We start from the raw sequence: 12,545 nt of genomic DNA, 5'->3' as shown, positions 1-12,545 counted from the left end.
TGATATGCAGCAAAAAAAGAAACAATCTCCACAACAATGGATTCATGCCAAAGATATGCTTTAGCCAAGTTTGGATGTACAAGTCACTGGTTTCTTCCAGGGACGGACATAAAAATCATGGGAAGGGTAACTGAGCTTCACAGATCATCACAAGTAATTACCAGAAGAAGTTAATACAGCGTTATCACACCAGGGTAGAATTCTGGGAAATGTAGTTTGAGATGGCGAGGACCTCTGTAGCTGAAAATTCTAAATGACCCACCCTAAACTACAGTTCTCAAAATTCTGTAGATCATGTCACCACATTTTTTCAATTATATTTTTGCTCAACACCTGAATTTTATTTATTACAAGTAAAGGGATCTTTAATTCTACAGTGAGCCAATAGAATTATTAACCCTTCATTGGCTATCTGTACAAAATAAGTAGACATTTACATTTTAAAAATTTTACTTGTAAATGTTATAGAGAGGAGAATAGTAGCTATAAGAGAGGTATACATTGATTATATATTTAAATAATTACTGAAAAGAAGATGAGCAGTCACCTTTTCAGCCTCTTCTCTCTTTTCTTTATTTCTCTTTTTATCTTATTCTTGGTTTTTCTTTGTTCTACATATACTTTTTAATGTATCTGCTATAAATCTTAATGTATCGTAAAATCTCCATTTATTAAAAAGGAAAGAATTTTGACTCATTTTACAGTATAATACAAGAGCTCAGAACAGCCTTGGGAAAGGTCTGCAAATTATTTCACTTCTTTTGAAAAGATCACTGGATTACATTGCTTCCAGTGTACTGAATATTTTGACCTCTTCAACAATGCATGCAGAATACATCCTTTAGCCTAAGAACTGATTTATTCTAGAGCAAAAGAAGACTCTAGAAAGAGCTATTGTATTTTTATTTTAAAAAGAATCATGTTACTGATTAAACATGAGGGTATATATAAAATATTCATGGGGGCTTTCAGTCAGGAAAACCTTGGACTGAATGAGATGCAACTGCTGCCAGCTTTATTTTCCTCCTGCAGACATTTTTGTCTGGTTTCGTTGGGAAGGAGGGGAGAGACTTTAAAAAGAGCTGACTGGCAACCTTTGCATCTATTCTAGAAGAGTGGAAAAAATGAAGATTGTTTTTAAGAAGTGAAATCTCGCCTTGGCAACATAAGACTTAACTACATCAGGACTAGATCACTACAATGCACACTATGTGAAGCTATTTGAGAAGTGCCAAAGAGTTGCAGAGTTCTATCCTAAGCTAACTTTGCGGAGAATGATATTAACTTGTATTGCAACAATTACATTAATTCTGGGTCCAGTTCTCATCACAATTTTTAGTAGTGCATCTAAAACTTAGGGCCAGGTACTGAAAGGACCGTGGGAACTTCTACACCTATCAAGGTATGCTAGGTGGTAGCTCTTAACTAAAGCTGTTATCATCAGTAATAAATCAATGCCTGGTGCTTGCATATGCACAAAGTACATGGGTTGTAGACTTCTTTGGATGCTTTGATTGAGTAGTCCTGAATGGCAGATGGTTGGACTGGATGGCCCTGAATTCTATAATTCTATAATTTTATGGTGGTATGGGCTAGGGATACTTAAACTTTTCCACTCAAAACCCCCTTCAGCCACATAGATTTATATAATAATAATAATAATAATAATAATAATAATAACCATAAGTTTACTAGCAAAAAAAAAAATCGGCATTTGAAAGGCTTGCTGAACAGGCTGATTTCCCTTCTTATAAAGTACTACTGAAGCATCTTCTGCAAAGTCTACAGTAACTGTACAACAAATTAACATAATTAAGAAGCCACAGTAGCACAGCGGGTTAAACCATTAGCTGCAGAAAAACTTGCTGACTGGAAGGTTGGCAGCTGGAAGCTGCGGGTCAAGATGAGCTCCTGCTGTTAGTCCTAGTTTCTACCAACCTACCAGGTAAAAAACATGGCATGTGAGTATATCAATAGGTACCGTCTCAGCGGGAAGGTAAAAGGCACTTATGCAGCCATGCTGGAAACATGACCAGACAACAGGCTTCTTGGCATGGAAAATGGAACAAGAGCACCTCCCCATGGGCAGAGTTGAGCATCGCCTCTAGATACCAGAGATGGAAAGCGAAAGCTTTGCCTTGTTTGTTTATTGCATGTCATTATTCACTGTACAAAAGGCACTGAATGTTTGCCTATATAATATGTGTATACTGTGATCCGTTCTGAGTCCTCTCGGGGAGATAGAGCTGAATTTAAATAAAGTTTATCATCATCATCATCATCATCAATGTAAATGTCTAAAGCAGCCATTAAGTGATATTCAGAAAAGTTTTACTGTTGCAACATTTCTCAGGATCCCAATATTAACAAAGGGGATCCCATTTGGGGCCAGGACCCACAGTTTAAGAAGCAGTGATATGGACAATATACTGTGAGCAGGCATGTAGGCGGGGGGGGGGGGAGGCTCAAGGGGCTTCAGCCCCCCCCCCCCCCCGAAATTCTCATGGTGGTTCGCGAAAAGGCCTTACTGGTGCATTATTTAAACTGTTATGTTTATTCATATCATGATCTGATCACCATACTCAATATATCCCATATGCATGGGGGTATTGGGGTAATGATACAAAAGGTTTGCTAGGGTAGACCCTCTTTCATTCAGACTCAGCCCCCCCCCCCTGAAACTCAGCCCCCCCAACCCTCCCCCCCCAAAAAAAATTCAGCCCCCCCCCCCCCCAAAACGAAATCCTGGCTACGGGCCTGACTGTGAGACATATATAGTCCATATGCACAGATCCTGCATTGATGAACTGAACAATAATTGCTTGATTTTTTAATAAAAGAAATTCCAACAGGCAAACCTTAGAATCATAGAAACAGTTGGAAGAGATCACACAGGACATCCAGTCCAACCCCTTACCATGAAGGAAAAGATCAGAGTATCCCCGATAGATAGCCACCTAGCCTCTGTTTAAAAGCCTCCAGAGAAAGAGCTCCACCACACTCTGAAGCAGTAAGTTCCACTGTTGAACAGCTCTTACCTTGATTTTTGCCATTCTATATTAAAGGCCATTTTACTACACCATGGTATATAATGGGACTTGACACCCTTGGATTTTGATATCTACAGGGGGTCCTGAGACCAAATCCCAGCAGATACCAAGAACTAATTGTATTCACTGCCTAAGTACAATACAAACCTTTCAGGAACATGGCAGATAAGTCTGAAGAACACGAGTTCACATATTAGAGGTGTATGGAGGTTTAATGTACATCAGAATCAAGCTAAAAACAGTAAGCACATGGTAGATGTGTGCAGACTATAATAGATAATAATTCTAACAATTGTGTTACAGAGTCGCATTTAAAAATTATGTTCTTCATTACAAAATGCAGTACTGTGGTAAATTCTTATTAAAATGATTCTAGTAGTTTGTTGGATAAGCTTCATTCACTCCTCTTCAATTCTGAAACTTACATACATTCTCTTCATTTTGTGAGAGGTTCATTCATATGAATAAGAAATGTCTGTGGTAAAATCAATGCTATTTCCATGTATACTATCCATCTTACTTAATAAACCTTCATTTGTACTGATACATTAACATTTCTTTCATTCCTGCTTCCTTCCATTCTTCTAGTTTTCTACCCCAATGTAACAAGACACACTATACCATTGATCACATAACATTAACAACAATAGTCTTGATTATTTGTGTTTTCATGAACATTGTATGCTGCTCTACACTATCTCAAGCTATTTGTCCATTTAATCCCATATTATTATAAATTTTGATTACCAACAACTTTCTGGGGTCTTTCACATTGTCCGTTACCTGATCCTAACTAAAAAGAAAATGCCACTTAGTTAAACTAGGACCTCTTGACTGTGGCATGACAATAGGCATCTTTAAATATCCAAAGGTATGTCATGTAAAATATAGAATGATCTTGCTTTCTGCTGCTCCGAGACAATAAGAACCCAATCTGATGGATTCAAATTCCATCTAAACATTAGGAAGAACTGTTTGGCAGTGGAATAGACTGTCTTAGAGAGTTGTAAACTCTTCTTTCTTTGGTGGTCTTTAAACAGAGGTTGGAAGGTCTTCTTTCAGAAGTGCTTCATTGTGAAGTCCTGCATGGCAATAGGTTGAACAAGATTGTCCTTTTAACTCTTATGAAAACCTGTGTTCTAGACCTGAACTGAAGTGTCTTATCAAGACAGACAGGCTTTATATTGTTGTTACTGATGCAATTATTATCATAATCACCATCACAATCATCATCATCATCATCATCATCAAAAGAAATAGAACTTTAAAAACAAGGGAATTACAATGAATAACCTTCATTGTGGGCACTACAAATATCTACAAAAACACAACAGAAATAAGTTATGTAATAGTTATCAGTTGCTTTTGTTTCTGTATAGGTCTAGCTGCTGATGTAGAAGTAGACAGGGCTTCTCAGAGATCTGGTTTAATTTTCTGGTCTTCATATCATTTCTTCTTGTGGAGAATGAAGGCACTTGAAAGAAAGTCTTCGTAAGTCAAGATGGATGTTTTGGAACCAGGGACCTTAAGATAGCAGTATCAGAGTAGAAGCAAAAATATAAGCAAGTTGCAGTAGACTACCCAGAAAAAATATTAATGAAACATATTTCATCTCCACTAAAAATGGCAAATATATTATGTGGGTGATTATGGAACTAACAATGCAAACATTTAAAATTGTTATATTGTCGATAGAATTCTCAAAAAATTCTAATAGCCCCTTTGTGTCTTCTGTATGTTGAAGACAAGAGCTCTGCTCTATGAGTTTGAGTAAATGATATTTTTCTTATGTTTTATGATACTCAAGATGCAGTTGAACTTCAAGATGGTAGGTAGAATGAAGAAGAATGCTGGGAACTATAGCTCAACAACATCTAGAGGGCCATACAATTCCCACCCATCTTCCATGATTCAGACGCCACATTCCATATCCAAAATCAATGAGATTATAATGCCATCTTTCAGTCAAGAAAAAATCCTACAAATCAAACTATAAAATTCCATAACAGTATAAAATCACTTTCAGAAGCTGGCAATTATAAGCCAAGCTGCAAATCATCAGCTTCTCAATGCGACAAAGTCTAGCCCTGAGCTGTTAGCAACATATAGCATTTATAGAAGTGATGTTCATACAGTAATGAGCTAATGTTACCTATTCTTAGTTTTGTTAAGAGCTTTCTAATCATTCTCGATGGAAAGTACTGTGCAAATGTAAATCAATGGCACTGAATCATCTATGTCGTTATTATATAGTATTGAGGCATATTGCCAAGCTCTCTCCACTGCCCTTACCACACAAAGAAATAGAGTCAATTACTGTACACAGTAGTTTTTTGTAAATCATATGGCTAAAATTAGAAACGTAGGGTGATATCTTCCTTTTTATTATTTTTTTATTTTATTTTAATTTTATTTTTTCTTGATAGATTATTTTTATTACTAAATCACAATTCAGACTTTTATCAGACAATATTATTGATTTGTAATAAAAAAAAGAACACAATGTTCAGGTTGCTAGCTTTGTCCTATGTCTAATTATTTAAGCAGTGTTTCTTTCAACATTTAGAGAACTTTCCTGATTCACATTACATAGTGGTGCTCTTCTTCTAAATTGTTTAATAACTTCATTCCAAATTTTTAAAGTTTAATATTCAATACATGGTCTAAATCTATCCCTACAACATATTTTCCCCTGCCCCCAATAAATGAAACATTCCTCTTGTTTTAATCTTCTAAGAACAAGTAACTATTAATTCAGGTCCCTTCCACACAGTTTTATGAAATTTGCATTGAACTGGATTATCTGGCAATGTGGACTCAGATAACCCAGTTAAAAGCAGATATTGTGGATTATCTGCCTTGATATCCTGGGTTATATGACTATGTGGAAGAGCCCACATTTGTGAATAAACATCACATTCTGTTGTGATCATTGGGATTTAGACAGCAAATATGTCAGGGATGGGTAACAGCCAGAGGATTAGAAGCCCTCCCCCCCCCCCCAACCACCACCACAAAAAACAAACAAAAAAACCCATGAGATTTTGGAGGATCTGGACTCCTCTGCTGGGCCCGCTACTCACTACTTTTAATTTTAATTTTGAATGTTAAATTTTAAAATAAAAAATAGCGACCTCCTCCATTGACAATGATAATAGGTAACTTCTCTCCACTTGTAGCACAATGGAATAAATGTTGCTATCAGAAGAGGAGTAAGAGTTGGAAGGAGGCAGATATTATACCGTGGGAATAGAAAGTTGGCAAGGAGTTCTGCGGATACTGATTCTTGAAGTGTAAAAGGGATAGGAATGTTTTACAATGGTTTTACAGATAGGGTTGTAAGTATTTTGCTATCCACACTAAATATAAATCCAGAACCCACTCTTGGTGGGCAAATATATAAGCACTGCTTGCAGAGCACAGAAAATATGGGCCCCTTCCGCATAGTTGTATAAAATCTACATTGAACTGGATTATCTGGCAGTGTACTAAAATAATCCAGTTCAAAGCAGATATTGTGGATTATCTGTCTTGATATTCTGGGTTATATGGCTGCATGGAAGTGCACATGGAGTCTGAGATCTGTGTTTCAGTCCTTTCTTGTCTTCAGATAGAGTTGATTTTGTTTTGAGCATGTCAGAGTTGATTTGGCTTTGAGCACATCACAGGAGCAGCTTTAGGATCAGTGAATTGGCAGCTTTTGTTTATTCCCACCAGTGCTGCCAGCACTGCCATTAAAGGAGATAGAAACCTTTTTATAGCCTTGGAATGATATAATTCCTGCTCCCTGTTTCTCCCTGGAAGCTTTTAGCCTCCCCATTTCCTCCAGTTGGTGCTACCTTTAAAAGGAAAGAGGACAGAGTAAATATAGAAGTAATGAAGTTGTATTTCCAGAAACAGAGGGAAATAGTTCTACAATCTATAGCTGCAGGTTACACAGAATTTTGGTGGTAGCTTTGGTTTCATCTCTGCTGTATTATGGGGCTCTGGGGTCTTCAGGATGGGACTGGGATCACATCGAACCCCCAAGACACATTTTCTTCACCTCTCACATAAGGTCAAAGAGCCCCTATAGCACTAACACAAATGCTAAATGATTTTCTTCAATTTTACTTTTAGCCGCTGACTTTTGCATTGCACTGAATAGTACTCTTGAGGGTTTCCTGACCTCATTAATGAATTTTTTAAAATCAAGTTGAGCAAAAGACAGCTATGGGATAGAGAAGACTCAGTGTATTGGCAGTTCACTAAACTTGGTTAGTATTGAATAATCTTTTCTCTCATGAACTGAAAGGTAAAGTTTTGTTCAGTGTGTAGTTGAATTTTAACTAGTTTGTATGCATGAGAGCCAAGGTTATATATAAAGATGGTAACTGCTCCTCACATAGACATTAAAGACACTAAGTTGTGTTGAATAAAATACAGTAAGCAATGATTTGGTTACCAAAAGCTAGCCAAGCACTTTAAGGGAACCAATTGTGCTTTTCCCTTACACAGCAAAGTCTTACAGTGATTTATGACTGAAATTGTTCTATTATTTTCCTAATCTATAAAGTCCCATCTAGTGGGTTTGACCATTAAGAAAACTCTAGGGCTAGGTTATTGGTCTTGTGGTTCAACATTCTTAGAACCAACTTATTCCAAATCTTGGTTGATAGTGAACTAAAGAAGTGAAACAGAAAGAATATCACATTTCTACTTTAAAGAATTGCATCAATCAGCTTTCAATAAGCTATATGATTCTGTTATCTAGACTTCTTCAGACTGAAATTAAAACTGTAATACACAAGTGTCTGGCATCCTGTTAGCTATATATGCAAACATAAACCCATTACATTTGTGTATCCCCACTCCCATACATAAATCTGAGAGGTCAGAAATCTGTTCCTCCATCAATAGTGAAGAGCAAACAGGGTTGGAAAAGCACATGGGTATGTTCCCACAATACCCATAGCCATCATCTACTGAAATCTCTGGAAGATGCCAGTTGATTTATGGTAAAAGAGATACCAAATGCTTCTTTGATCCTTCCACTTTCCACCAGCAATAGAATGGCTGTGGAGGGAGCTATCACAACACAAATGGTAATCCTGGGCATGTTTAGCCTTCAGAAGAGAAGGCTGAGAGGAGGCATGATGGCCATATATAAATATGTGAGGTGACGTCATAGGGAGAGGGGAGCAAGCTTGTTTTCTGCTGCCCTGGAGACTAGGACATGGAACAATGGTTTCAAACTTCAGAAAAGATTTCACCTGAACATTAGGAAGAACTTCCTGTGAGAGCTGTTCAGCAGGAACTCTCTTTGGAGGCGTTTAAACAGAAGCTGGATGGCCATCTATTGGGGGTAATTTGAATGAGAATTTCTTGCTTCTTGGCAGGGGGTTCAACTCATTGATTCTATGATTCTATGATCCTGACTCAGGCTGATAACAGAAAAGCCATAATGCATTTCCATATGGAGAACTAACGCTACACCCAGCCATATAGGAACTCAGTCAGTGTGTGACTCATTTATGTACTTGCTGTTATTTTAAATTCCTCTCCCATTTCTGCCCACAAACATAGTGGAGGGGTTCCACTGATAAGAAAAAGATATTATTTTTTCCAGAACAGTGGTTCTTAGCATGTGGGCTGCGACCACCAGTAGGTCGCGAGGATGAAAATCTATTTCGCAAGCCTCCTTCCTCTTTATTTATTTATTTTATTTATTTCATTTCAACTCCTTTCATGTCACCTGCCATTCCTTCCCTGTTGATGACCATGGCATATGTTCTGTAACAGAAACTAGAGCTGATGTGGTCTATCCAATGCAATTTTCTGAATCAGCACTCCAAACCAAATCTAAAGTTGATCAAAAACTGATTTGTAACCCTTTTGGTACTAATGTTGGAGAGTGGTCCCTGGTCAAAGTGGTCTCAGGTCAAGTAGTCCCTGGTCAAGTGATCACTGGTCAGGTAGTCCCTGGTTTAATAAAAGGTTGAGATCCACCAGTTCAGAACATCCTCTATGTAGACAGAATTGTATTCCACACCAGTGAAGAGACTGTGCCTTGATAACACATAGCTCCTCTTCTCATATTTTGTCTTGATAACTAGGACTAATGCTTCTTTGATCCTTCCACTTTCCACCAGCAATAGAATGGCTGTGGAGGGAGCTATCACAACACAAATGGTAATCCTGGGCATGTTTAGCCTTCAGAAGAGAAGGCTGAGAGGAGGCATGATGGCCATATATAAATATGTGAGGTGAACTCTCTGTTTTTCTCTCTAGCATTATCCTGTATTTTTCAATTGGTTGCATAAAGCTCTTTGCATTTTCTATGGTTGCAAAATTGTAAAGTATTTTAAAGTGGTTTTTTTCTAAATTTAATTTTAGCTATAGCATGGATGTTGTACACTTTGGACTGGGTTTACTTGGAAACCAAGTCAACTTTTCTGATGAACATTTTTTCATCTGTTGGATGAATACCATCTGGCATAAGCAGCAACTTATTTTTATTTAATGTGTCAATTTGTTCTAGCAATCTGTCACTTGACTTCTCATTCTCAGATACAGCCTCTTCATTCTTACCTGATAAGAAATAATAAAATACATACATTTGTCCTATGAACTTCTTCAGGAAGTACTTAACCCTCTGATCTGATCCATAGTAAAACAGATTAATTCAATGCACTTACCAAACCTTTCAAATAATGCAGAACACATATTCATTTTTCAGATGCTAACAAATTATAATCTGGACTTTCTTCAATTAATGGTCATTTTACCAATTTACTTTATGTTTCCTATTTACTTAGTAAAGTTATTCATCTGTTATATATCTTGCAGTCTTGCTATGTGGAATACATGTTGCTATATATGTATTTTGTGGTTAACATGATGAAATTAAACCCGCAGCTACTAGTGATAGCAGAGCAGTCATCCACTTACTGTATCATCTTTCCAGATCTTGGAAGCAAAATACAGTTGGCCCCTTATATCCACAGATTCTATATCCATGGATTCTTCCATGGCTTGAAAATATTCCTCCCTCTCAAAAAAAAAAACCAGAAAGAAAATTTGGTTTTGCCATGTTTTTAATTAAGGGACATCATTTTACTACATCACTGTATATAATGGGGTTTTTTGTTTGCTTCCAGAGAGTCCTGGAAGCAAACTTCACCAAATACCCAAGGGAAAGTTGTTGTGTGTCTTCAAATGCTTTCTGACTTATAGTGATCCTAATCCAGGCTTATTGTGGAATTTCCTGGCAAAATTTGTTCAGAGGAAGTCTCAGGTGGAGAAAGTGTGTTTTGCTGAAGACCACGCAATGTGTTTCCATAGTCAAATTGGGATTCAAACCTTAGCCTCCCAGTTTAACATTCAAACTACAACAACAGACTGGTACTAGTAACAAATTGTCTGTATACATTACTTTGAGGTGATAAGGAACAAACACTATTTTAAAAGTAATATACCATAATTACTGATAATATTGCTATCTTTTTTCCCTTGTCGGCATGCTGAGAAAAAAGTTGCACATTATGAGAAGGCATACATTATTTTGTGGCTATTTGTGTGTGTGTGTGTGTGTGTGTGTGTGTGTGTATGTATGTGTGCATGTGTGCGTACATGGATATATATATATATATATATATATATATATATTAGGCTTGGGCGGTTTCGTTCGTTAATTTCGTAATTCATTATTAATTCGTATTTACTCAGTTCTTGTGGGTTTTTTCGGGCTATATGGCCATGTTCTAGAGGCATGACGTTTCGCCTGCATCTATGGCAAGCATCCTCAGAGGTGAATTTAAATTCGTATTTAAATTAGCTTACGATCCAATATTGAGCCATGCAGGAATAGTGTGAGGAGTAAATTAGATTCGAAACATTTTTTTCAATTTATTTCATAATTATTTTGTAATTATTTTGTAATTATTTCGTAATTATTTCGTAATTATTTTCGCATGTCTGGTGCAAGTTTTATAGTTGTTGTTTGTTTTATCACACCAACAGTCAACAACAGAGGGAGAGGGAAGCTTCAGAAGTTCCCCCTGTCCCATTTGGAGGTTTTTTTAGCATATTGCGCAATCGCATCCGCCATCAACGAATCGATTTGTAATTATATGAAATTTCGTATATTTCGAAATTTTTAAAAGGAAAATTATTAATAATTTAATAATTAGGAATTATTTAAAAAAACGAAATGCAAGAGCCCCCTAAAAACAAAACAAGTTTAGAACCAAATTTTTCCGTGGTTACCCAAGCCTAATATATATATATATAGAGAGAGAGAGAGAGAGAGAGAGCACAGAATATTCTACCTTTGCACTGTTTTCAACTTATTTCTTTTCCAAAAGAAAGGAACTAAAATAACTTGCTTTTTTTTCAACCCCCCCCCCCCCCCCAAATTAACTTTCCTTTTTAAATGCAGTAAAATTCTTTTGAAAATAACTTCCAGTGCCTACTTCTTTCTCACACCTTCCCACCGGTGCTTGCTTCTTATACTGAATACATATTTAACATGTGGGTTGTGCTTATGCTTTGTAGTTTTTTCACTGCCCCTTTCCAGTGCTCTGCAAGATGTTTCTGAGACCTACCTCTCGCAACACAAAAAGAACTGGCTTATTTGGGAACAAATTGGATCGAAAGATTAGATATGAACACAGGAATTGGGTTTAAGGCAAATTCTAGATTTACCTCATTCCATCATTAGCATTTTCTTTAAATGAGAAAGAAGACTATAGTTACGTTTCCATAGTCATTACATATTCGTTCTGACAAATAAAGCAAACGTGCTGCTCATTCTTCCATAAATTAAAAACAAGACAAAGACTGAAATAAAAAGTATTTTGTTTCAAAATGCAACAGTTCTCCATCTCTCCCACAGTTTTCCCATGAACCTAGCCAGTGGTGTGATTAATGCTTTAACTGCAGATTTCACTCTTTTACAATATTCTCAATTATGGGTTTGCTGAATTCCTTTTGTAGCTTTCAATGTCTCTTAAACCATTTTTCCTGCAATCTGCCCCAAGGGAATGGAAACTTAATCATACTGTGGTCACTATTACTCAGCTGCTAGCTCTGCTATGGTTACCACTTGTATGAATTCTGCTGTATTAAACTGAGAATGGTCTCTCCCCTTGTTGCATTCAGTCAACAACCTATTCACTGTGAAATATTTTCTCAGCCTTGCAAAATACTGTACTCTTTAACTGCTTTCTCTTCTTTCCTACTTTAAAAAATATGAAAGCCAAGGCTATAGAAACTGCAAATAAATATAACAAAACCAGCCATGTATTACTAGATTAGATATAGATTTAAACTAGAGGACAAAATGCAGTGCAAACCCATTATCACAAACCAAACTGACTTCTACTTGCCACAATCTACACCATACATACACACATTACCAATACAGCTAGGATGTGTTTAAAAGCTTCAAAGGCACAAGGCACAGCTTGTAAGAAAATAAACTAGAAGGAGTTGACTTGCAGTATGCGGCATATG

At 36.8% G+C, this 12,545-nt stretch overlaps 1 protein-coding gene across 7 annotated transcripts in view; it reads right to left on the bottom strand.

Annotated features, from left to right (window-relative positions):
* The window catches only part of PCDH10 (protocadherin 10), a 71,155-nt gene that overhangs the window by 33,555 nt on the left and 25,055 nt on the right, over positions 1 to 12,545 (bottom strand). The window contains exon 5 of one of the 7 annotated variants that reach the window (XM_060778936.2): positions 2,816 to 4,574. The exons of 5 other annotated variants lie outside the window; for them this stretch is intronic. In XM_060778936.2, the coding sequence (XP_060634919.2) occupies positions 4,492 to 4,574 (83 nt within the window). In that variant the 3' untranslated portion in view covers positions 2,816 to 4,491. Of the gene's footprint in view, positions 1 to 2,815; positions 4,575 to 12,545 lie in introns of those variants that run through there. One more of the 7 variants, XR_010910001.1, reaches the window with a different exon arrangement.

Source organism: Anolis sagrei, chromosome 5 (genome assembly GCF_037176765.1).
Source record: "Anolis sagrei isolate rAnoSag1 chromosome 5, rAnoSag1.mat, whole genome shotgun sequence".
In the NCBI taxonomy this organism is placed as follows: Eukaryota; Metazoa; Chordata; class Lepidosauria; order Squamata; family Dactyloidae; genus Anolis; species Anolis sagrei.
This window is presented reverse-complemented; position numbering and strand designations above follow the sequence as displayed.